Below are 26090 nucleotides of genomic sequence, written 5' to 3'. Positions count from 1 at the left end.
AGTTGTGGTGACCTCCCCCAACCATAAAATTATTTTCATTGCTACTTCATAACTGTAATTTTGCTACTGATATGAATTGGATATAAATATCTGTATGTAGGCTGTCAGATAGTCGGCCCCTGACCCACAGGTTGGGAACCACTGTTGGTAATGTGCAGTCAAAGTGGAGAGTTGGGGGGGTTCATCACAGCTTCTCCACGGTGCACACATGTTACCTGGGAGCCAGGTAAGCACAAAGCACAAGAAGCTGGGCCCCACCAAAGACCTATCTAATGGGTTCTCTGGGGTGCGGACCCATGCACTGTGTTCTCTGCACAGGAAGGGTGACAAGAGTACAGACACTCAGGCTGCCATCCCTCAACACTGCTCCAGTCCCTGCACTGTTCCACAAAGTGGCCAATTATCAGCTGGCCATTATGTGTTTGTATGATAAGTGTGAACCTGAATTTTAGATTTTAACTTTAGTTTACTTGATTGTAAAGCTGGTGGCAGTGTTAGCTGCCTTTGTCATCATATAGAGCCTCCATGTTTGTGCAGAAATCATGGCCCACAGCATGATACTGAGGTTGTAGTGTCAGACACAACCTACTGTAAAAACATAGCTATTTAAGGTACATGTAAGCCTGTGTGCTGTTCAGTTGGTATAGCATGCTGTAGTCAGTCACTTCATCCTCTTATCTAGGAGCAGCTAATCCCTGGGATTGACCCTGTAGCTGACCCATCATTCTAGAGTTTAGGCCAGGACTGAGTTAGAAAGTTGAAATTCCTAAGTAGATTTGTACCTTCTGGCCTGAGGCCCAAATAGATGTGGAGTGGTTGAATATAAGCAATGCTTTTAGATGCTGGCTCTGTCAAGGCAAAGTGCTATTCTCCAAGGTCATTCTGAAACTACCAGTAAAAATTGGAACTGTGAGCTGGGTGGTCATGACTTATTTTTTGTCTGTTTTGCTGTTTTTCCATCATAACTTTTATGTTTTCAGCTTCAGTGTCTTAATTACACAGAATGTTGTAAAAATTGACACTATGGAAGAAGCTGTGTAAAGGACAATGGGACATCCCTCCTTCTGTTTCCTGTTGTAGAGTTAAGGAAGGCATTTCTTCAGACCTTTTCTGTGGTTAATTTGTTTCAAAGTAAAAAAAAAAAAAAAACCAAAAAAAAAAAAAAAAAAAAACAAAAATAACCCACAATTGTTTAACAAAAGATGTTCAATCCAAAGAAACACTTTGTTTCCATTAAACCAGAAACTGCTGCAAAGATGGGGGGGGGAGTGTGAACAATGAGAATAGGGAAGGAGGAGAAGAAAAAACTTGGGAAAGACTGTTAAAGACAACCAAGGCAGTGAGAGTGGTTTAGCTCTTCCCAGCTGCTAAAGGAAGCCTGCATCTCTGTCAGGTGGGCTTGACATGGTGATACAGGGCTCTGCCTGCTCAGCAGTTTCCTCCACTATATTCCTGAAGCACTGTCAGCTCTAGGCTTCTGTAACTATTATTCCCAAAGTGTTTTAGCAACAGAACCTTTTTCTGAAAAATAAACTTTTCCATCAGAAGCTGCCAGGCAAAGGCAACAAAGGTGAGCGGCAGTGTAGCCAACTCAGCCTTTGACTTCTCCCACCCGAGGAAGGTGACTTTGACCCTCTTGTTCAGGCTGCCTGAGAAAAAGATCAATCATCTAGAGAAAGACCCAGTATGGAAACTATCCTGGTGTACTGGGGGGAGAGAAGGGGGCCTGAAGGATATTTGTGTATTTAATAAGCACTGAGCCTAGCTGCCTGTGGCCACTTCAATTGTTTCCTGATCTTTTAATGTGCAAGAGATGGAACACAGGGCTTTGTGCACACTTAACATTTTATCACAGTTACATCCAAAGTTCCCCAGAGTCTCACTGAGTGGCCACCCTAGTCTAGAACTCACCTAGCCCAGGCCTTAAGCTCAGTGAGTGGTCCTGCCTTAGCCTCCCAAGTGTCTAGGATCATGCACCTGTGTCACCAGGCCCAGTTCCTTCTCCCTTCTCAGTTTCTTCCTGTCTAGTTGCTTTCCATGTTTGTTTTGTAGAATGTGAGAATCTTGTCCTCTTTGGCCTGCAGACAAGGCTTTTATTTGCAGGATGTTGCAGTAGTGATCAGGGTTCATGGTACAGTGAACAGTTTAACAGTAAAGATAAATTGTACATTAACATTAGCAGGGCTGGAATCTGTGCAGGGTAGGGCATTTTGTAATGTTTTTCTCTTTTTTTTTTTTTTAGGGGAAGATGATGGTGAGTTGAACTTCAACCATAGAAGAAAACTTTTTACTATTAAATTTGGGTGTTTTTCTTCTTTTCACCAAAAGCAGGTGGCTTGGCCTGGTTTGGTTTGGTTTTTTTGTTTGTTTGTTTTGGGGGGGGTTGGTTTTTGTTTGTTTGTTTTGTTTGATGTTTTGTTTTTAAAAATGAATGGTGATCAAAAATGAGATTTTCAAAGATAACATAAAGTTGTCTTAAAGTTAAAAAAAACATAGAGACCAATTTACCTAAATATTTGGTATAGAAAGTAGGTCCACTTTCCACATTTTCTGTTAACAAAATCTTGAAGGTTGGTGGTAAAGACACTTGCTGCTAAGCTTGATGACTTGAGTTCAATCCCCAGGACTCACACGATAGAAAAAGAGTAGATTTCCTTTAGGTCTCCTGTGACTTCTACACATGAACCCTACCTCCCACCCACATATACAATGAATAATTTTTTTAGTCTACATGAAGATTTTTGAGGAAATGTAACAAAGTTATTTTTATCAGCTAGTTCGTGATTTCTTTTCCTTACTGCCTTTGAAAGTTACATTCTCATTTTTCAAAACAGTGCTTAATCTCATGAAGATTATTTGCTAGCATCTGACTGTGAAACAGCCAGAAAATTATTTCAGTTGCTGTCTCCTTACCTGTGTTCAGTAGCATTATGCAGACTGGGAGGATGTATAAAATGCACACCTTCCCTCTGTGAGCCAAGATGCCCAGAGGAAAGCAAATGCAATGCATAGCAGACACAACATACAGAAACTCTAGACACAGTGCCCCCAGCAGGTGTAACTCAGTAAAGGGTGAAACAAAGCACCTCATGCATGATGAGACATGATGAGAAAAGCTGCCTGGAAGAAGTGGCCTTTAAGATGAATTCTGAATTAAAGGAGTGGGTGTAAATCAGAATTAGCTAGCATAGGCTTGTCGGAGGAGATAGCATGAATGTGAGAGCTGAGCAGTAAATCAGTGAGTGTGTCCCATGTGACTTGTTTGCAGTGGGAAAGACTGAAGTCGTCTAAAGGGATGGGTTAAGAGGCCACATTGTGGCCTCATTTTCCCAGCCAAATGGGAGCTGGCAGTTAAGGTTATTTGAAGAAGTGAGATAGTAATATTCCTTAGCCAGGGTAGATGGGGATGATGGCAGAAAGCTGTCTGTGCTGTCCTGTGGTGAAGTGGGGTGGCATTAGGAGACAGAGGAGCTCCCAAGGTTTATCCCTGAGACTGGGCAGCACCTCAGTGGGCTGGTTTTGTCATTCTCTCAGGAAGTACAGCTGTACTCCCCTTTCTTTCTCTCCCTAACTCAGAAGAGCATCATTGAGCTGGAAAGGGCTCTTTCTTTCTTTTAATAACAAAATTATATACATTTATCAGCAGTGTTTTGAAGCATATGTCATGGGGAGTGGCTAAACAGGATTGGTGCTATATGTATTTATTTACATACTTAGCCTTTTTTGGCAAATACACTTAAAATCTCTCGTCAGTTTATAAGAACACAACAGGTTGTTACTAACACTAGTCAATATGCTATATGTAGACCTCTGGAACTAACTGCTCCTCTGGAACCTAAGTTCTGTGATTTTACAACCTTCACCTCCGTGACAGGGAGATGTCTTAGGTCCTATACAGATGAGTCACAGTCACTCTAAGCAAGAATTGCATTGAAAATTATACTCTTAGATAGTTGAGGAAATATACCTAGCTTTATTGGCTTAAAAATTGAGTAATTATAACTTAATTTCTGTATTTGTAATTGTATTTGTAATTTGGTATAATTAAATAACTCTGCTTGTTAGTTACCTCAGATACATTATTGTTTGTTAAACCTTCAGGGAATAAGATACATTTTAGTATTTATACTGAAATGTTTTATCATATGTTTTAATAATTAAATATTTGTAAGAACATTCTCCAGAGTTATTTAAGTTGTTTATTTGTTTTTCTATGAAGATATGATCATTTTACTATTTAGTCTAAAGGAGTAGACATTCCTAGAGGTAGTCCTCAAGTGACCTGAGTTGTTGTTTATACATGAATATTTAAGAAATTTTAACCAAATTCTTCTTTTTTTTTTTTTTTTTTTTTTTTTTTAAGGAGAATCATTCTATACATGGCTAGAAGGTAAACTTTATTTGTGATTGTTTACACAACTGATACTTAATATTTGAAAGAAAATAACATGGTTTAGTTTGTTATAGTTTGTAGTAAAGTTATGTGAAAATCTTGAGGATATTAGGCAACCAAAAAATCAGTACCAAATGAATACATAGGCTACACAGGTTATTAGGTTTTCCTAACTGGCTTCTCCGTGTAGACCTATGTTATCCACGTTTTACTAGTTAGTAGCATACAAGTATGCTTGTAAAGCAGAGGGGTTTCCCTTAGTAAGAAAGCACTTGTGATATGTAAAACAAGGCAAGGTGAATTAAATGCAGAAGACTGTACATATGTACCCATGTTCATATAGCCTATATTCTTCTAATTAAAATTTAAAGCAATATAGTTTCCATTTCATTCCTCATATTCTTCATATTAGAAATATAAATTGTTATGAATTAAAAGCTCATTGCTCTAGGAGTTTAACAGCTTTGATTAATAACTGGGAGTATGATGCTGTTAAAATTATGTGTTACACTCTGAGTAGTTGATTCTATTAGTTGTTAATTGGCTGTGTCTCTTATGAACATAATTTCTGTTTGTTCTTAGTCACTTACGTATATATTGGTCATTTTAAAGTGAACACGTGTGAATACTGTTATGAGTTGTGTTGGCAAATACCTTTAGCTGAAGATACATAACTTAGTCTACTCTAAAGATTGAGCATTATGTGAAGTAATTAAAATGTCCAACATTTTAACACTGTGACATGATATTGGGGTCTGCATACATATAGGACTGCATTTATAGATATCCTTGGTTGTGTGCTACACATGACCACAAGTTGGATACTCCTGATTGAGAATCAGAGAGATAGACACTTGAATGTTGATAATGAGGGAGGAGAATGGAGTCTCTATTAGTGTTTGACCTTAGGCACTGTGTATCAACTACTCTACTAGTACCCTGCTGCTGGGAGTCCCTGAAAGTGAGTATGTGGTTTCAGAGAGCACTTCTAGTTACAGGAAACCAGCTCAGTCTCTTCTGAGACGTTTTTCCTCACCCAGAGCTAGAGAGTGACAATAGTTGTGCTGCTATCTACACTCTTGGTGGAGATGATACCAGTAAGAATTCCTTGAAAACAGCCAAGAGATATTCAAATGCAGAACAGTTGTCCATGACAGTAGGAAATCTAGCACTCTTGTGAGAAACATGTTTACATATATTCAGTGTCCCCTAAATCAGTCGTTGAAAATTAATTTGAATACCATTAAATCTAGAAGAGATCTCCCTAAATTGGGTCCCTAATTTGCTATGTATTAGTAGAACTACAAGTTTATGGAATTGCTTTTGTAGGATGGCTTTTTGTGTTATTTCAGAGCAAGAGGTAGAAGCTTTTGCCTGCTCTCCACAGGCGTAGACCCACCCACCCATTTGACACCAGGCTAGGACAAAATGTCTCCAGCATCTCCACCCAGTGTTGTCTTACTGGTGCAGTCACTTGACACATCTTTGATATCAGCATTTTGCTTGAGGTCACCCAGTTCACAGAAGCATGTTTCCACTTCAACTTCCTAACTGTACCTGCCCTGTCCCAGCTTACAGGCTCTGTAAACTTTGCAAGTAGAAACTCCTCTTAGTTTTCCAGGACCTGATTTTTAGGCTTGTGAATTTCCATAAACTTTGCTTTACTTACTGTCCTTCTCTAGACATTGGCTATTTTGTGAGACATAAACATCGCCTATACGGGTAGGTTGGAAGGAATAGAAATTGAACCTAAAATTTGACCATTTTTCTTCTTGATTATATATTTGATGAAAAATTTCATGTATATAATATTTTAGTAAATTTCTTCATTTTATTTGTAGCCCTTATTACAAACATTTAAAATTGGCCATATGCTTTTTTGGATAAAGCTACAAAATAAAATTTAATCTCTATGTTTTGGACTTTACAACATTTTGAGTTAAGAGAATGATATCTCAATAGTTTTTCCTATTGAAGGTGTTCACTTCAGAGCCATCTGTGATAAGACATATAGTAAATAATGATCTGAGAACAGTAAGCCACGTAGATGCTCTTATATTAAAGCTCTCCCATCATATAAATGAGATTGTCCACTTTTCCCCAATAGGAAGTGTGTTTAAAAGAAAACAAAACTTGTTGGGTGGTAAACAAAATGCATCTACAGCTGGAGAGATGGTTCAGTCTTTAAAGGCTAGGCTCACAACCAAATTATAAGAAAATGCATCTAACAGATTCTAAAATTTTCTGTTTGGAGGACCTAAGAAATGGTTCTGTGGTTAAGAGTGTTTGTGTTTGTTTGGTTTTTGTTTTTTTCAGAGGACATGAGTTTGGGTCCCAGCACCCACATGACAGCTCACAACCATCTGTAACTCTAGTTCCTCAGTATCCAGTACCCTCTTCTGACTTCCACAGGCACCACACATATATACAGTATACACACATACTTGCAAACAAACATTCATGCATATAAAATAAATCATAATTTACATTTCTTATTGTATATTTTCATTTTTTAATTTCTATAAAGAATATTAATCAAAAATTTCTTTTTATTGTGGCATAATAAATACAGTGTAAAACCATGTTAGCCTTTTAATTTATTTATTTATTTTTGTATTTTAGTGTTGAGTTCAGGGTCATGTGCATGCTAAGCATATTCTCAGCTACTGAGCCTCACTCCAGCCCCATCTTAGCCATTCTTAAGATTAATATTTGGTGGCACTAAGTGCACTTACAGTGTATGTTACTACAAGAGAAAATCTTACAGGCTAGCAGGAGTAGGGTAGGATTATGGGATTATTTGTTATTTGCCATACATTTTGAACAGAAACTTGTGTGTGTTAAAGAAGTTATATGAAGTGACTTTGTATCATGTCCTTGAATTCCCAATGGTGGGACTTATAAATACTCAATAGATCTGTCTCTTCACTCTCCCCTTGCTCCCTGGCTTGTAAAATTTCTGGGAATTTTTTTCTAGGTTTTATCCCCTTGTAAGTAGAGTGATATATCATTAGAATAAGAACATCAGTGGGCAAAAGGCCCTTCTTTCTCTACCACAAAGTAGACTCAAGGAAAGAACAGAGAGAGGGAAGGTGTGGGAAGACATGGCTATTGCTAAAGCAAAGCAATGACTTCATTGTTGTGTTTAGTACATTTTTATTCTAAACTACAGCCTGTGCAACTGATTTCTGGTAGCCTAAGAACTTGGCAGTTGCATCCAGTAGTTGCATCCAGGGGCAGGTCTTTCTGCATAGTGTAGGAACTTCACAACTGCATCCACTGTGTTTGGCCACCTTCAGGCGTCAGGCCTTTCTGTCTTGTTTGTTATGTGTTAAGTTTTAATTATTCTCAGTTAAGTCCATTCTGAAATAAGAATCTACTATTTTCTAGTGAAAATCTCCATCTTATTGTTTGTATGTTATCTCTTGATTTGTTTATAATGCCTGTTACTTTTAGCTGACAGAAACTTTATACATACAGAAAGATTTATGTTGCTCAGGGTTTCAACGGGTCCATTCCATGGCTGCTTGGCCCTGAGCATGTAAAAAGATCATCATGGCAGGGAATGTGTGGCAGAGGACAGCTATACTGCAGACCGGAAGCAGAGAGTGACAAGAAGCAGACATGAATAATATCACCCCTTAGGCCCTGCCCCAACTGCTGTATTTCCTCTAGCTAGGTCCCACCAAAGCAATAAGCATCCCAAGCCTAAGCTTGCAGGGATACTGCATATTCCAGCTATAACAGTGTTCTTAAACAGTAACTTGAAACCCAGGTACTGACTCTTTTTGATTAAATATTCTTTAGCTAATAGGCGTGGGTTCTTTCTCCATGTTTTTCTGAATAGGTTTGTGTCTTGAGAAAAGAGTCTTCTATAAGCTGATATCAGGACTTCATGCCAGCATCAATTTACATCTGTGTGCAAATTATCTTCTGGAAGGTAATCAGATTTCTTAAATGGAGATTGTTTTACTTCTAAGATATTTTAAAATGTGTTGGAAAGTAAAATACATATTCTGCAGAACAAAAGAAAACCCATTTATGCAAAAAATAACCAATATATTTCTTTCTTTACAGAAACATGGGGTAAACCTAGTTGGGGACCTAACATCAAAGAATTTCAGCGCCGCTTTGACCCTGTGGAGACAAAGGGGGAGGGTCCAAGAAGGCTGAAGAATCTGTACTTTTTATACTTGATTGAGCTTCGTGCTTTGTCAAAGGTGGCCCCTTATTTTGAGCGCTCAATTGTTGATCTTTACACTGGCAACTTGGAAGAAGATGCCGACACCAAGACCCTCCTGCTCAGCATCTTTCAGGACACAAAGTAAGACTTGGTTGTCAGTTTCCTGGAATCCTCCAGACATTAGAAAAGAGAGATGCAGAGCTGAGGAACATGGGAACAAAATTACTGAGGTAGTTATATAGATGCTGAGTAAAACGTCTCCCTGAAGCTTGGCTGCAGAAGTATTTGCACTTGAAAATAGGCCGTGTATATTTTAATAAAGAACTGAAGATTTTATGTAGCATCAAAATGCTCTGCTGATTTGGTATTATTTCAGTTACTACTTAAAGTCATATAGAGTCATAGTAAGTATATAAACATTACAGTGAATATACAAGGTATTATTAGCTACCTTCCAGAACATAACCTTTTAAATCATCCTTAGTCTGTAAAACATATCCATTAGGTGCTAAGACAAACATGAAGGAAAAGGTGTATGAGGAAGGAGTACTATTAAAGTATACAAAAATATGGAGTGTTGGCATTGCTTTTCACTGTTAATTTTACTAATCTTAAGATACTGCAGTGTTATAAATTACAAAGTCATATGTATCTTACTGTAGGCATATATCACCTTCCTACATTATAAATAGGAGACTTTAAAATATTTGTAGGGCTACAAAATTCTAGCAGAGCTCTAAGACAGGTACTTAGACTTTTCATTGTTTACTTACGTGTCATTTTTTCAGGTCCTTTCCCATGCACTTTGATGAGAAATCCATGTTTGCAGGTGACAAAAAGGGGGCCAAGTCATTAAAGGTAATGGGGGTATTGTGGGAACCATTTGTTGTATTTTCTTTTATGGGGGGCGGGGGGCAGGAGGCTTTTGGGACAAGGTTTCTCTTTGTAGCTTTGACTGTCCTTGTAGACCAGGCTAGCCTCCAGCTCATAGATATCAGCCTGCCTCTGCCTTCCAAGTCCTGGAATTAAAGGTGTATGCCACCACAGCCTGGCATGTTTTCATCGAATTCATCCAAATTTTTCCAGTTGTCCAACATTTTTATGTTAGTCTGATAAGATTTTGCTATAAATTGAGATCATTGGTTGTTGATTACCTATGTCACAGTGTGGTGTTAAGGGGTGATTTACAACTGGATCTAATCTAGGACCAACTTTCCGACTTACACTTTATATTAGTTACTCTTTCTGCTGCTGTGAGAAAATACCATAACTAAATTTAAGAAGCTATTCAATGTAAGCAACATCCCAGTTCTTACAAGTAAAGGCCTCACACTGGTAACTTTTCAGCCCTTAATTAAGTGCCTTGTCAGTAAATGGGTTGAGTATGCACCATGGATGTTAGTTTCTATTAATGTCTGTTGTTTTAATATAATGTGTTGTGTACAAAGTCAAAAACAACTTAATCATTTGTAAAATTCAAAACTTTGTTTTATATATGTGATTCAACCAGGTGTAGCTTAATATCAAGTCCAATTCCAGTATTTTCTGCCTACCAGGAGGAGTTCCGGTTACATTTCAAGAACATCTCCCGCATCATGGACTGTGTTGGATGTGATAAATGCAGATTATGGGGGAAATTGCAGGTGTGTGTGGTCTTCCCTTTTCAGACTGTTCATAACCCTACATTTTTCTGCTTACTTTAGTTTTATAAAGATTTATTATTTGTACAATGGATTTGTGTTTGGAAACAAGCAGATCCAAGTGTGGCTTTTCTGTATTGTTAATGAAAGATTAATACTACTAAATTGTGCTGGAGGTCCATGTGTCTATTCACTTTAAAAGTTGGTTGTGGATGAAGAATTTTTATATACACAAACTAAAATACATAAGTCCTAAACATCAAATTTTGGACATGGTTTGTTTCAGTCGTGAAAGCCTGTCTAGCACAAAATGCAAAAGTACTGTAGGGCAGACCTTAATCTTCAGTGTACAGAGGAGTACTTGATTTTTTGCATCTTATTTTCTTGCAAAAATGATAAGTACAGATAGTCAAAAGGCAAAATTAATTTTTGTTTATGTGGGTGTTTTTTTTTTTTTCTAACACAGTCTTGCTTTATACTCAAAGCATCATCCAATTTGTGATCTTTCTGCACCTGTTGCGATTATACAGTGCTGGTGAGATAGGATTATTTTAAAGGCAGCTCTGCTGAAATCAAAATTTTGTTTTCCTCTAGTACTGAGAAATAATTTAATGTAGGGTCACCTTGAATAGTCTTAGAACCCTTTGCTAAGGGTTGTAAATGGAGCAACTGTATTTAATGAGTCTGGGGGTGTGGAGCTGAGGTAGAGCAGGCTTTGATCCTCTAGCACTACAAAAAAGTAGTGCTTTCAAGATTACAAGTCATACTGTGGTTCTGATGATGAAAAACAGGCATGTTAGTAAATCTAGAACAGAAACACAGTCAGCAAGCATCAGGTTGCTCAAATTTTCCTGAGCAGTGTGCTATGGTTGTGCATGTGACCTGTGAGAGGGGAAGAAACTACTTCATGCATAGTCCAGTACGTGTTGTAAAGCTCAGTTTATAGGGCTTAGAAAAAGAGATTATTTGTCTTGTTTTTATTTACGTGTACGTGTGTACATGTGTACACTCATGTGCGTGTGCGCACCCACAGAGGCCAGTTAGAGGGTGTTGGATTCTCTGGAGCTGGAATTACAGGTGATTATGAGCCACTGGATGAAGAGCAGCAAGCATTCCTAGCTACTGAGCTATCTTTCCAACTCCCTCTTAAGGTTTTCAGTGTCCTTACTGAGTAGTTCTTCATAGTAGCTATTGTGTAAAGTTAAGTCTAAGTTTATGGATATTTTCTTTAGACTCAGGGTTTAGGAACTGCCTTGAAGATACTATTCTCTGAAAAAGAAATCCAGAAGCTTCCGGAGAACAGTCCATCTAAAGGCTTCCAGCTTACTCGGCAGGAAATAGTTGCTCTTTTAAATGCTTTTGGAAGGTAAGAATTGCACCTACAACTGAGACCTAACTCCCCTGCACATTTCAGTATACTGCAAAGATTGTCTTTTCTCCCAAAGGCAGGCTGGGTGTGATGGCACACACTCATAACCCCAGCCTGAGAAGCTGAAGAAGGCAGATCACGACTTCTTCAAAGCCAACATGGCCTACGTAGTAAATAGCCTATCTCAAAAACAAAAGAAAAAAGAAAAAAAAAAAAAAACAACAACTTCTATTCATTGCTCAGTGTGGCCTCCATGCTGACAGCCAGTTAGTTCTCTATCAGTCCTAGGAAGAACTGATATTTTCCAGTACCAGTATTTTTCAGTTTGATTTCTCAGTTTCATGAGGGAAATAGTCTCCGCTTACTCTCTTCTTTGCCTGCTGTAGTACAGTAATAGACAGAAGGGAAATGTGATGGGGAAGGTAGTTCAAGACATGACACCCTTTCTCTGCTCTACACTGCCTAAGCTGAGGAGTCCTCTCCCATACATTCTTATCCCATTTTTCTGATATATACATATATGATATATATACATATATACATTTATGAGATACATACATATATGAGATATACACACAGATATCAGAAAAGTAGGCACACACACTTTGTTTCTTTTATCAGAAATGGTTTTTAAAAATAATTTGAATTTGCCTACAGAGAAATTTATGCAGTGTTGAGGATTAAAGAGCAGAAGGAAAAGAATCAGAAAATAATATGCTGTGTTGTAACAGTAGGGCAAAGTAAGTCAAATCATGGGAGAAAGTTTATTTTTAAACTGGAACCAAGTGACAGAGATTAATGTGTATGTTTTATGAGTATGATTTTAAGTTCAAAGGAGACTGATCACTTAAAGATAACTTAAATATGTCCCATCTTAATGCCAAGCCTTTGCCTATTTCCTCCACATACTTATTTTTATCTAGGTAGGGTTTTACTCTCATGCAAGCTGACCTGGAATTCAGTGATGCTAGGGTGTGAGCTGCTGTGCCAAGTTCTTCTCTGTATGTCTGTGTTTGTGTTAATTGAGATACAACCTCCAAGTTAGCAGCTGATGGTGTTTTAAGTCTCAGGAAACATTCAACCTATACATTTTTGACATCTAAAGAAAACTAACAGAAGAAACTAGGTGAAATACAAATTATTTGAAATAAAAAAAAGATCTTAAATAACAAACATTTTGAGCTCAAACAAAATTAAATTAAGAAAGGACAAATTAAACTGAACATTTCATCAAAATTTCACTGGCTCTCAGAAATGCCCCCCTTTTAGCTTCAACTCTATCTAGAGCCTATTCTTCCTCTAGGGGGTGCTGGCCAGGAAACAGGGTATGGAGTCTTGAGATCTTGGACTGCTATTTGCTGGCAGTTCAGCTCAGCACCTGCTAGTAGGTGTCTTAGGATTTTTATTGCTGTGAAGAGACACCATGACCACAGCAACTCTTATAAAGGAAAACATTTAATTGAGGGTGGCTTGCTTACAGTTTCAGAGGTTCAGTCTATTATCATGGTGGGGTGCAGGCAGATGTGTTACTGGAGTAATATCCGAGAGTCCTACATCTTATAGGCAGCAGAAGACACTGGGTGGTATCCTGAGCATAGGAAACCTCAAAGCCTACTCCCAAAGTGACACACTTCCTCCAGCAAGGCAATACCCACTCCAACAAAGCCACACCTCCTAATAGTGCCACTCCCTATGAGATTATGGGGCCAGTTACATTCAAACCACCCTACTGGGGATCTTGGAAAAATACTTGTTTTGAGCCTGGTTTTACCTAAAATGTAAAAGCAAAATTCTGGTTATCTTTTGTTGTTGCATTCTTTAATTGAGTAGATATACTTGATGGGTTCAGATCATTGCCTGGAACCTCCTAAGCTCAATAAACAGGAACTCTTCAAGTACTGGAGTAAAGAAAAAGAGTAGTTAAGTAGTGTACACTGTATCACTAGGCTGTGGAAGAGAAATACTGGAATTGTTACATTAACTCTGAATTTTGTACATAAGGAAAAATGAATTTGTAGGTTTTTCATTTCTTACCATCCCAGAGTTTTATTTCTGGTTTGAGCTCTTTATTTATTCATTGAGCTGATAATCACTTACACAATGCCATAAATGGGAATTGGGAGGGACTGTGTAGGAGACAACATATATTTGTGAGCCATTCATAGCACTGTTTCTATCACTCATTTACAGTCTTTTTGTTACTGTCTTGTTTTCAAGACAGGGTTTCTCTCTATAACCCTGGCAGTCCTGTAATTCATATTTTAGACCAGACTGCCTCCAAACTCAGTGATCCATCTGCCTCAGCCTCCTGAGTGCTGGGATTAAAGGTGTGCACCAACCACTCCTGGCTCTCATCAGTGGTCTTGATGGGAAGATGAATTGGCATCTTTTGCCCTTCTAAGCAAGTCCAAAGACCCAAAGCCTTATGATTTGTCACTTTTAATAGGAGTTACAGCATATCTATTTAAAATGGAATTCTTAATGTTCAGTGTTGGATTTTTTTAGATTTTTGTTTCCAGGTTATATAGCTTAAGGGTCCAGTATCAGGTATTTGAAATGTGTGCACATCACATTGGCACTAATATGCACTTGTTTTTCCCCTGTAGGCTTTCTACAAGCATAAGAGAATTGCAGAACTTTAAAGCATTATTGCAGCACAAGAGGTAATGAAGACTTTTCTATGTCTCCGTAGACATAATGGACTGTGTGAAGCCTTTTAGCCTTGGACATTGAGCAGAGAGACTGTCTAAGACTTCAAGAATTTTGAACTCTTAAAGAGAAAATTCAAATGTTCACTTGAATATTTATGATCCTTAATAGAATATGAATTAGAGATATTTATAAATGAAGTATATACTTTAAAATTGTAAATTATACTAACCCCATGTTTGTTTCACATTGGTTTTGTTTGTATTGTATTACCCTTCATTCCTAGTTGTCAAACTTTAAATGACTGTGTCTATCCTGAGAAGACTATTCAGTCTGTTATAGAAAAATAACTAGGGAACCAGTGCTGCCTAGGGCTGGTCTCAGTGACAGAAATTTGTCAATGCTGTAGTTAGTGTTTCAGCTTTGCCTAACACTGTGTGTCATCTTCTGTAATACAGGGCTGTCACTATAATGAATAGGCCTTTCAGTGACTAGTGAGAGAGGTTCTGGATGACTTCCCAGGACTTCAACCATTTTAAGATGTTTAGTTGCTGTTGCTGCTTTGGTTTTGGCCTAAAGGGACCTGCCTTGGTAAAGGTGGGTAAGTGTCCTCCCATGCTCACTTGGCCAGATGTCCTGTGTACAACAGGCTGGCTCAAGAGTGGAGTGTCCTTTACCTAAAGCCTACAACTCCCCTTCTGCTGACTTCTCTCTTTGTTCCTCTCCTAATTATAAACATTTTCAGTTATTTTATGAAAAGCCCTATTTATTTAATGGATTGTTTATTCACAAAATTTGAATGGGATACTGTTGGTTTATAATGCTAGTTGCATTATACACAAATTTCGCTGTTTTAAGGTAAGCATTTTCAATATTTGATTTTGAACACAATCTATGCAATCCTCTACCTCTTTGTGACTCTGTCTGGTGAGATGCTTCAGCAAGAGTGTCACCCCACCCCACCACCCCACCCATCTTCAGTCCATCCAAGATCACTGTCCTTGGTATGACTTAAGACAGTGGAGGACTTGAAAGCCCTAGATTGTCAATTTCTAAATCTGGGATTTAAAGTATTTAAATATTTTAAATCTTGGTTTTCTTTTTGAAGGTGGCATTGGATAATAGGATTACTTGAAAGGTTTTTATCTGTGTGGAAGTTAATGTGAGTCCAAAGTCTCGCTTCTCCTTAGATTCCGTCTTTCTGAAGTAAACAGTAAGTGCTCTTAAACAACCCACATCTTATCTGCCAAAGTCTTAACTGTGTTCCTTGTACTTCATGGTGTGTGCCAGATTATTGAGTTGGCTCATTCCTGTCTCTCAATGCTTCGTCATCTACTATGGAGGTGTGATGGGGGACTGAGGCCTCACTAGTTCATTCTAACCTTTATAAATTTAATGTTTTGTTGATGGTGGTGAATTTTGAAGGTTGATTAATATTTTAGGCAAGGTTTCACTTTTTCTTTGCTTTTTATTGTGAAAGAGTTGCAAGTGTTACCATGTGATGGGAGTGGACCACTGTAAGACAAAAAGTCTGCAAAGTGAATGCAGTGACCTTGCTAGTGCATCCGTAAGAAGTATTCTGTAGTGTCCCTTTAGATTGTAAGGAAATGTGACAGTTTTGCACTTTGTCTATTTTTATTTTAAATGCAGAGGCCATTTTGGTAATGTCACTTACCATTACTGCAGTTAGATGCTATTGTTTTTAAGCTATTCGCTTAAGGAAAAAAAAAAAATCTTCATTTCCACTTGCTGACTTTTTAACTGTGATTTGTTTCAAGCTTAGGACACAAAGTAGTATTAGAACATTCTAAGACTACTAATAGAATTGAATTCTGGGGAATTGAAAAGATATGGTTAAGTTAGAATGTACTCATGGTTTTTCTGGATTTTCTCAGTAAGGGAAATATATGAAGTTGATATTCATTGGATAACTTTTACATACATTAGGATTGTGTGCATGGCTAACATTTCTATGATATCTGAGGACTGTAGAGACTGTAGGCTGTTTGCTGACCCTGGTGATGAGTACGTTAGGAGGCTGACTGCCAGTTCTGTTACCAGTGCTGGAGGGAAATGTGAGCATTACTTACACAGTTCAAGTGCTTGACAGCTGAGCAACAAGATGCTCATCACCTACTGTGCAAACCTAGCACCTGACAGCAAAACTGACGAAATGATTATATCTGATGATATAATCAACACGAAGAAGAGGAAGTATTTTCCTTTGGTGGCCTACATTTGTTTTCCTTTAATGGCCTACATTTGTTTTCCTTTAATGGCATCTGTGTGAGACAGATTATACATAAAAAAAAAAAAAATGGTCAATGTTCAGTATTCCTCCTGTTTTGATTATGTGGAGCCAAAACAAGAAGACCTCAGTTTTGAAACTTGACAAGTCAAATGTTGGGCCCCTGTATCGTGTGTATGAAATGCTGTGCCGTATTTTTTGACTCTGCCTAGGTGCCACTGTATAAAAGGAAAGACAACTGTGCTGTTCTTCTCAGCATTGCCTTCAGATGGACATCTGGAAACAGTTCACAGTAGGCCTCTCAGCAGTTTACAGACTGAAGTTCCCGCAGAAGCCATAGCTAGTCACCAAAAGGCTCAGACCCAGGTACACAGTGTCATGGAAATTCTTTAGTACAAGCCAAGCACAGAAATCCACATGTCCTTTATTTGAAATGACATCTACAGGTGCAGCTTTGAGTTTTCTGAGCAGAATTCCAAATAATTCACTGTTGTACCCACCAGAATCTAGACCATGAATTAAAATACATGTTTCTGCAATCTTTGGTTGCTTTGGGTTTTTTTTTTTTTTTCAAGGAAATGTGATTATAACTTATGAATCAGGGAGAAAATATGTGTCTGTATAGTCTGAGGGGGACTCTTCTTATAGTCACAATGGCGGGTGCTGGCAGCCTATGCTGAGGGTTCCACATGTACCAGCTCCTCACCAGCACACTAGGTGGTAAGTATAGTTGTTTGCTAAGGCATGAAAAACAGATGAGTTCTGCATCTCAGCCCTAGTCACCGCTCACAATGGTGGACCCTGAAAGTGCCCCCAGAATGCATAGCTAAAGAGCCTTTCCTGATAATGTGAGCCATTTGTGTTACCATTCAAGCAAAATGAAGGAACTTTGATTTGTATTGAGCCATAGGCTTTTTTAAAAAGCTTGTTTTATTTAACTTTCGGAATAGGTGGTACATTCATATGGTTAAAAAACATATTTTATACCAAAAGTACAATGTTTTCTCAGCTTTCCACAGTGCACACACATGCCCTCTTCCCTTGGCTTTTTATATTCCCATCCATTCCTCTTTTTAAAAATGCCAACATATACAAATATAGATCCTTATTTCTTTCTATCTTTTCTTAGAGTGACATCACATACACACTATCTGCTTTTTATCACTGAATATTTCAATGGCCACATAGCACCAGATAGCTTTTTCACTTTAGTGGTTGCTTGGAACCCTTACTATGGGCTGTGCCATTTAGTTGAGCAGTGCCGTTTTGGGGCATTTGAGTTGATTCTGGACCTTGTCCACATGTCATGTCCCACTGTATACGTGCATCTGCCCTCCACAGAGGCTAGTTCAGGTCACCACCAACAGTTTGACCATGATTGCTCACCAACATCATCACCATCAGAGATGGTATTCAAATTTTAAAATTGAACAGTAATCCACTGATATTTTTTTTTCTGAAGTATTGATGGCTTTGCTTTTTCATTTTTAAATTCTTATTCTTTGGAATGGATCCTAGTACAAAATACAGGTTAAGAAATCAACCTTATTTTCCTTTATTACCCAGAGGGTAATCTGGTTGAACAGCCCATCTTTTCCATGACTAGTTAGAGGCTATGTGTAGGTAAGACAGATCTTTTGATATCTTTATGGACTTAGCTCTTTTACCTAGGTTCTGTTCCATTTCATCAGCCCATTTTCTATATGTATCAGTAGACATTGTTTTAATTAAGTAACATTTAATATTAGTTCTCAGTCCTCTCATGGTGATGCAATATTATAAAATTATACATTCTTAGAGACTGGACTAGAACTTTTGGTGGACCTCATGACCAGAGTCAGTATACTCTCAGGCACTTATGACTTAAGACAGCTATCCTACTGTGTACTTGGCTGTTGGTTTAACCTGCCTTTAACTTGCCCTTGGAATTCCTAATATACAGCTATAATCTTAAGATTTATACTCCTCCGTGTCCTTGAGCCAGAGTAATGCATGTGTATTGTATCATTTGCTGAAAACAGCAAATACAGAAGTTGAAAGCAGTCTTCTAAAATGAATGTCCACCATAAATGTTGAACACAACATTTGAATATTGCTTGATAACAGTATTTCAAACACTATTGTTTATATGGGTCAGTTGGGGTTAATTGGAGTGTGTGACTGAGCCCTTGTAGAACTCCATTAAAGATTTGTTAAGTGTCTCTCATTCCTTCCCCATGTGATGCCTTCAGTGATGCTCAATAAAGAGCAAAGCCATTTTTTGTAAGAGATGAACACACAGGGATAGATTTACAAGACAGCTTTCAGGCAGGCATAGATTTAGACTGATAGAACCGACTCATGGGATGGATGAGGACAGAAGACACAGGGAGGATGAAACAGATAATTCAAATCTGGGCTCACTCTTGGTTAAATGACACTGATGGGAGTGTTTTGATCTTTTCTTAAGGCGAAGCCCACACATTATTTGTGATTTAGAATTTATTATTAATGTGTCCAATTGACCATACCCTCTCATTGCTTTTGATTTGTTTTTCCTAGAATCTGTTTGATTCCATGTGAGCTTTGAAAAAAATCCTTATAGTGTAACAATGCTATTATACTGTTTAGTTTGTGGGGGGGCAGTCTCTTTCCCTTGACTACTTTCAGGTTCTCGTGTGTCTCAGGTTGGCCTCAAACTCCCACTTATAAAAATCTTCATCTCCAGCTTCCAAGTGCTGGGATCACAGGTGTAAACAATCATGCCCATTTTACGCTGTGCTGGGGATTGGACCCCGCACTTCCTACATGTGCACAAGCCCTCTGCCTAAGGTTACATCCTTAGATATGAAGGTACTTTCAACCTCTTGATGTCTTTATTCTTCTAACTCAGTCTCACATGGGAAAGAGCGCCTGGGGTAATTCTGTGTATACTCTCACTAAATGGAGCAGTTCATAGAGCTGTGACACAGCACCCATGAAGTCACAGTTCACGTTGTAAGACAAAGTCCCAAGAATGATTTGGGGCTTACCTTCATAGATTAAAAACAAATAACTCCCTCATCCACTTATTTGTTCAAAAATTGAATATCTGTTAAAGACTCATAAGTGGGGGAGCCCTTCAGTGAGTGCTAAACTTGGTAAAAGTGCAAGTGCAAGTTAAGGGCAGCTATGAAAAGAATGGGATTTGACTCTGCTAGGGTCTGGGGATATAGCAATGAGTGAAACAAACACTCCTGCTCAGCCTTACATAGCCCAACCAGATTCCATTCCATTTATAGTAAGACTGCACCTGAAGGAAATACCACTGAGGCCATGTGCCACCTAAAAATGTTGCCAGCAGTACAGGTTGCCTCCTGGTGCTGCCAGCATACTGACTCGGGAAAAGCCATCTGACAGCTACCAGTCAGGGTCTCACCAAGCCTTCTTCTGACCATCCTGCCTAGGATGTACCTGCAGACAGTTGGGCAAAGCCTTTGACAGGCCCTTGCCCTGTAGACTTGAAGCCTGGACGGGGCTGTTGAGTTTATTTATAGGAAAGTACATGAAGACACAGCAGCTCTGGGAAGGCATTGTTTATCTGAATGCATGCACCCTTTTATGCTATAGTTAGGGTCTTGAAGAAACACAACTGGGAAGAGATTAGTGGGTGTCAGAATCATGGGTAACAGCTATGTGAACAAGGGTTGGTAGAAAGGGAGGAATTTTGAGGCTCATATAAGCTGGATAAAGTGGACCTCTAAACTCCAGTTCTGTTCAGAGTATAGAAAATCAGAATTTGAGGGTTATCAGATGAGGCTTGGGGGAAAGCTGCCACTGGTAAGATACATCAGAAAACAGCAGGGACAGATCAAGGTTTGGAGAAGGCAGATATTGATGCCTATAGGAGCTGCCAAGACCCTACATTTGGATCCAAGGATTGAAAGCCTAGGTTGCATGAGTCCATACTGAACACAAAACCATCCCAGGGCAAAGAGGAGGCAAAGGTATGGGACCCCAATAGTTTGGGGCACAGGAATGGCCACAGCAGGTACCAGGTATTTTGGTTGTTGGGAGAGGGGTTTTCATGTCTACCAGGAACTAAGAGGAAGTTAGTGTGTGATCCTCTCTTTATGATCTCAAATCCAAACTTATGACAACCCCCAGTCCGGCACAGTACACCCAGTAGATACTGAATTGCATGGCCTGTCTTCATAGTCCCATTTAAGACATTCTCTCACTTTGTCTTACTAGTTCAGCCTTTGCTGAGAACTGATCTGAGCCTGCTCCTTTTGGTAGATCCCATCTGGTCCCATCAGAAGTTGTGAATAGCTCATACAGTCTGGACAAAGTGGAAGTGGACACTGGTATGTTTCTGCCATTAGTCTGTTTAGACTGTGAAAGTAGGATTATTTCTCTAAAATAGTTGACTTGTAAATTTTGATAAATTACTTGAAACCTTATAGTAGAACAGACAGGCTGGAATGTGTGGCTCAGTGGCAAAGCACTTGTTTAGCAGGTGTAAGGCCTAGGTTTGATCACTGTGCAGGTACCCATGCATATGGGTACACAACATTCTAGAAATATACTCTACTCTGTAGATCCAATTGAGATTGTTATAGTGCTTCAGAAGCACCATAACAGTGACTAATGCTTCTTTTGCTCTTCCTAGGGGTGCAGTGTTGGGTTCAATAATACTGTCCACAAACAGCAGTTGAGTTTTAGTTAAGGAGGAATTTGCTAGCCACTAGGGAATAAACATGGGACCAGAACAGCTATTATGAGTGTGTCTGATATAGTCAAGACAGAGTTGGCTAAAGCTGAGGATACAGCTCAGTTTCAGAGCACTTGCTGTATGTGAGTAATGCCCTGGATTCTATCCTTGCTGTAGCCATAGGGGAAAACAAAACCTAAATGTGACTGGGAAGTATCCTGTAATAACGTGCAGTTGACAATTCATAATACTCGTATGTTAACTGTCTAAAGGAATGTGTGCCAGTCAATGACAGGTATGATCATGGCTTGGCCAGAATTCTTAGCTGTGTGGGCAAATGACTCTTCCAGCAGTCAAAAATGTGTGTGTCCTATCCTTGTTACAGCAGACCTCAATGCTGATGCCCTATTTACCACATTTTCAGTGGTAATTCTCTGTCCCATGTACTTGTTCATCTCAGAGTATTGCTATAGCCCTAGTGCAGGGATTAAAAGCATAATACCATGCTTGGCCCTATGCAATATTAAGCTTTTAATATTACCAGGGTTTTAATTTCATGGTGTTGTGTGTGAACTTTTCTTTCCCTGGGTTCAATCACAGTAAGAGCAGTTTTGTTAACAGGAAGTAAGGGAGAAGGCTCAACAACAGCTCAGACCTCCTTCCCTGCTTGAGAACCACAGCCACTGTGTTTATATTTCAGCCAGTGGTAACAGCATCTGAGAGTTGTAGCCAGTGAAATTGAATTGACATATAATTTTCTCCTTTCCAATAAATAAACATGCATGCTGACAACTTTATCGTAAAAGTGGATCATATAGCTCGTCGGTTTATGCTGGGTGCCTGTTTTCTTACAGTAACAAACTATAAAGTGTGCATGTGCTACAAAATGAGTGCACACAACTATCTTGATGATGCTGTGCTAATCAGAAAGCCCTGCCCTTAGCTGCTGACTGACACAGACTTGCTCGAGACAAGGACACAGGAGGGTACAAAAGCTAATTGTTGCAGGTATAGTGATAAATAAGCTGTATTATACACTTTTATTGTAAACTACTGATTTAGACAACTCGTATAGAATTTGCCCTAACAAATAACTATTTTAAATGGCTTGTAACCCAGATGTTTTCTCATACTCAAAAGCAAAGATTTGGTGAGGAGCTATGCAGGGTCAACTTTGTGTTCTATACAATGAAAACCCAATCACGACCCATTTTAAAAACTTGGGATCCCAATCTTAAATACATCAAAATAGAGAGTGGGCTTGTCCCTATTAAATCCCCAAGATGGGTTTTTCCCAAACTCTAGGACAGTAGGAGTAATGTGTAAAGTGGGCTATATATCCTGTGAGAGAGACTTGTCTTTTGGCTCTGGTGACCAGATGTAGTTTGTGAGAAGCCAGAACATCCAGCCTCCAGGATGGCCATTTTGGTTCCAGAGTATGCCCAGGGGAGCTCCGAGACAGCACATGGGGATCACTGTCTGGAATGCTCTCTGGCTGAGACGGGTCCTGCTACCACATAGGCAGAGCCCACTTTTTCATATATGCAGCTTTTAACAGACCATCAGAGTACTATTTAAGAATAACAGGCAGTGAGCACCATGTCAGTCTCAAACAAATCACAGGTATGTTTTTGAGAAAAGCTGTCAGGAGTCCACAGTCCTTTAGCTCGAGGGCCAGAAATACTTATTAACACTCTGTTAGGGACCTCTTGGTTGACTATATAGTGAGCACTAGCTGAGTCAGGGAAGGCAGTCTGGCCATTCTACTGAGGTAGTGAGTATTCAGTTACACTGGGCTGAAGAAAACTATACAAAATGGCTACCCACACAGCCAAGGCAGCTGAATGGTGTCGATGACTACATCTTGACAGTATCCACTTGGTACTGGAGAGCGTAGTGCTCTCAGATGAAGCAGCACCAGACTTCAGGCAAAGTTCAAGAGAGACTACTACTGTGAAGCCAGTCATGTACACACCGTGGTTCTCTGCTTCCTCTTAACCTTCAACACTGGAGTGGCAGCTAAAGGAGTCCACCAATGTGGAGCTCACAATCACAGTGACCTTCAGTGACCTTCAGAGGTAAGGATTGAAGAAACTTTTGTCCAAAAGCTTTAAACTATTAGACCACGTATGCTATGCTATATGTTATAAAGTGAATTATGCATGAAAATCTGTGCAAACTACAACATACGTTGCAGTAACAATCAAGGAAAAACCTAGTATACTTTAGCATTATTATTTAAGTTATATAAAATACATCTTTATAAAAGTACAGAATCTCTTTTAAAAGTTTAAATTATACCCACCAAAATAGCCAGGCTCTCTGCTAATACTAAAGTGAGGTTTATCGCTCTAAATTATTGCTTAGTCCTATCTAGCCACGAGAAAGCTATAGCAAAAAAGTGAAGTCCCGGTTCATGAGGAAAAGTGCCTAAAAACTCAGCTGTCATCCGTCTGTCCGGCTGAAGGTTTTCAACAGAGGACTTAGGCCTATCAGCTGGTGCTACCCTTGCCTTTGCTTGTCTGCATCCAAAGTGGAGTCTTGTCGCAAAGGTCCTGCTTGTGCCAGGGAGCTGTTACTTTGTTGTCCCCAATCACAGTAGTCTGGAGCAAAACTTTAAACAAACAAACAAAGGGAGTTCAGTAGCTTGTATGGTGTACATGTGGCAACAGACCTGAGATCTTCATGCTGTGTCTTGAATACCATTTCCCCACCAGCTACACACAATGCTGGCAGCCTCTGTTCAGGTCTACTGAACCCTGCAGTACTCAGAAATTTGAACTACTAGAACCTAAACTAGCAAAAAAAAAAAAAAGTGTCTGAATCCTAAGGTGGCGTTATAGTTCACTACCCATGTGTTTTGGACAGATAACTTGTATGTCTCAAGTTCCTCATCTGTGGGACAGGATGACATTAGTAACTTCCTTGTTGGGCTGTTGTTAGGGTTGAATAAATACCCTACAAAAGTCCTCAAGAGCAATATCTAAGATATCATTAGGACTCAAAACAGTGTTTTCATTTTCCTCTATGGAAAAGGGTCTTTTCTCGCTCTGTGTACAGGATGACTACTCCCCTCTCTGTTCTTGGTAACTTCTGGCAAGTGATGGTTAGGGATGCTCCAGCAGGGTAGCTAGATAAGAGAGCAGTTTTAGGAAGAAGTGCAGCTCAAACTCTGGGAAGTTACCCTTTTGACCTTGAGAAATCTTTATATGTTGGCTTGCTTCCAGAGGCTGTACTTTACACATGGCTGCTCTTGTGTTTTTCCCTAACTGCTACCTTGTTTTTGCTTTTTATATAATGGTGGAGGGGGGTTATACTGTCTGTTCCACTGATTCAGTAATGTGTTCTGCCTCAGCTCTGTATCCCAAGCTAAGGTCTTTTCAGAGTACTTTCACCATTTCCAAGGACTTTCACTGGTAGTTATACAGTGAAAAACAAGCACAGCTTTCTAAGCACTGGCAGATCCCGTGCACAGGGAGAGGAGAAACCAAAGCCATGAGTGCTGCTCCTGGCCCTGCAGGAGGCACTTCCCATCCTCCTTTTCCTAGCTGTTACCCAAACTCTGGAACCAGTTGAAGGCAGCCAGGCACAGCTTCTTTACTGCCTTGAGCACACACACCATTATGAATGCTGCCATGTGTAAGTGCCTACCCCAGTCTGCTAGTGAATTTCCAAGAAAGGAGGCAGTTCCCACATTCTCTGACACTGAGTGCACCAGGGCCAGCCATGCTGCTTACTCAGCAAAGTGACTCCCACGATAGGGTGTAGCAAACACTGAATGAGGTGATATTGGTGAGTATCTTAGTAAATAACTGTTTAAGAATGACAGATTTCAAATTTTGGTTCTTATAATATATTCACACTAGTGATTATTCATGTATCCTCTGGCTTTAGAAGAGGATCCGAGATGTCTGCCTGGATGTCCCAGATCACATTCCACTGAGGGATTGGAGCAGCAAATGCCCTGGCGCTCTCTCTGGGTAGGCTCGGAGAAGTCCTATAAGTAAAGGTTGATATCTTTAAAACTGGCACAGCTATTAAGCATTCCATGGACTACTAAGTAGGAAAAATGCTGGGGGAGGGAATCTTTCAAAGTCTGTCTTCTCTCACACCTGGTTACTTTCCATAGTGACCTTGCAGGACAGCTCTGTGCAGGGGTAGTCTTCCAGTTCGATCTGTCCCAGTGGCCCACTCTCTGAGAGGAGCAGGTTCTTACCTTCCCTGAAGTCCCTGAGGAGCAATGTTCCAGGCAAGATCATCATCACTGTCGTATCTTCGGGGGTTGTCAAAGAAGTAAGATCTGGGACTGAATCCATGGCTGGGGACCATCCCAGGGTTGCTCTAGAAGAAGATGTTAATCATTTAGGACCCATGCAGACAACTACCTGCTAGCATGAGGAAGGAGTACTGTCATTAACTAGAGTATTTAATGTACCTGTGCATGTTTCTCTCTCTTTTTTTTTAATAACCTACTTGTTTTTACTTTATGAGCATTGATTGGTGTTTTACCTTCATCTATGTCTGTATGAGGGTGTCATATCCTTTAGAATTGGAGTTATAGACAGTTGTAAACTGCCATGTGGGTCCTAGAAATTGAACCCTTGTCCTCTGGAAGAACAGCAAGTTCTTAACCACTAAGCCCTCTCTCCAGCCCCCTCCCCTTCTTTTAAAGACAAGATCTCATGTATTCCAGGCTAACCTCAACCTTAATAGCCAAAGATGATCTTCAATTTTGTTCCCTCTACCTCTCAGGTGCTAGGGGTTGAATTGAAAGTCCCCTTTATTCTAGGAAAGCACTCTACCAACTGAACTACCCAAAATACATCATGGAGGAGAGAGGGGCTGCTTTCTTAAAGGACTAACTAGTTGATGAGACAAAGGAGATCAGTAGGAGAGGGTAACAGGAGAGAAGATGAAGAAAATATATGCCCATATA

At 39.5% G+C, this 26090-nt stretch overlaps 2 protein-coding genes across 3 annotated transcripts in view; one reads left to right on the top strand and one right to left on the bottom strand.

Annotated features, from left to right (window-relative positions):
* The window catches only part of Ero1b (endoplasmic reticulum oxidoreductase 1 beta), a 37323-nt gene extending 22330 nt beyond the window's left edge, over positions 1-14993 (top strand). Inside the window, exons 9-16 of the mRNA XM_051194747.1 lie at positions 2243-2254; positions 4364-4390; positions 8241-8333; positions 8471-8717; positions 9365-9434; positions 10133-10219; positions 11449-11582; positions 14192-14993. Of these exons, the coding sequence (XP_051050704.1) occupies positions 2243-2254; positions 4364-4390; positions 8241-8333; positions 8471-8717; positions 9365-9434; positions 10133-10219; positions 11449-11582; positions 14192-14252 (731 nt within the window). The 3' untranslated portion in view covers positions 14253-14993. The remainder of the gene's footprint in view (positions 1-2242; positions 2255-4363; positions 4391-8240; positions 8334-8470; positions 8718-9364; positions 9435-10132; positions 10220-11448; positions 11583-14191) is intronic.
* Positions 14994-22812: 7819 nt separating this feature from the next.
* Positions 22813-26090, bottom strand: part of Gpr137b (G protein-coupled receptor 137B) — a 30227-nt gene continuing 26949 nt past the window's right edge. The window contains exons 6-7 of one of the 2 annotated variants that reach the window (XM_051194739.1): positions 25371-25495; positions 22813-23768 (exon numbers count right to left, since the gene is read on the bottom strand). In XM_051194739.1, the coding sequence (XP_051050696.1) occupies positions 23657-23768; positions 25371-25495 (237 nt within the window). In that variant the 3' untranslated portion in view covers positions 22813-23656. Of the gene's footprint in view, positions 23769-24991; positions 25152-25370; positions 25496-26090 lie in introns of those variants that run through there. The other variant, XM_051194738.1, reaches the window with a different exon arrangement.

This window comes from Phodopus roborovskii, unplaced genomic scaffold (genome assembly GCF_943737965.1).
Source record: "Phodopus roborovskii unplaced genomic scaffold, PHOROB, whole genome shotgun sequence".
Taxonomy (NCBI): Eukaryota; Metazoa; Chordata; class Mammalia; order Rodentia; family Cricetidae; genus Phodopus; species Phodopus roborovskii.
Note: the sequence above shows the minus strand (reverse complement) of the source record. Positions and strands in the feature narration are given on the sequence as shown.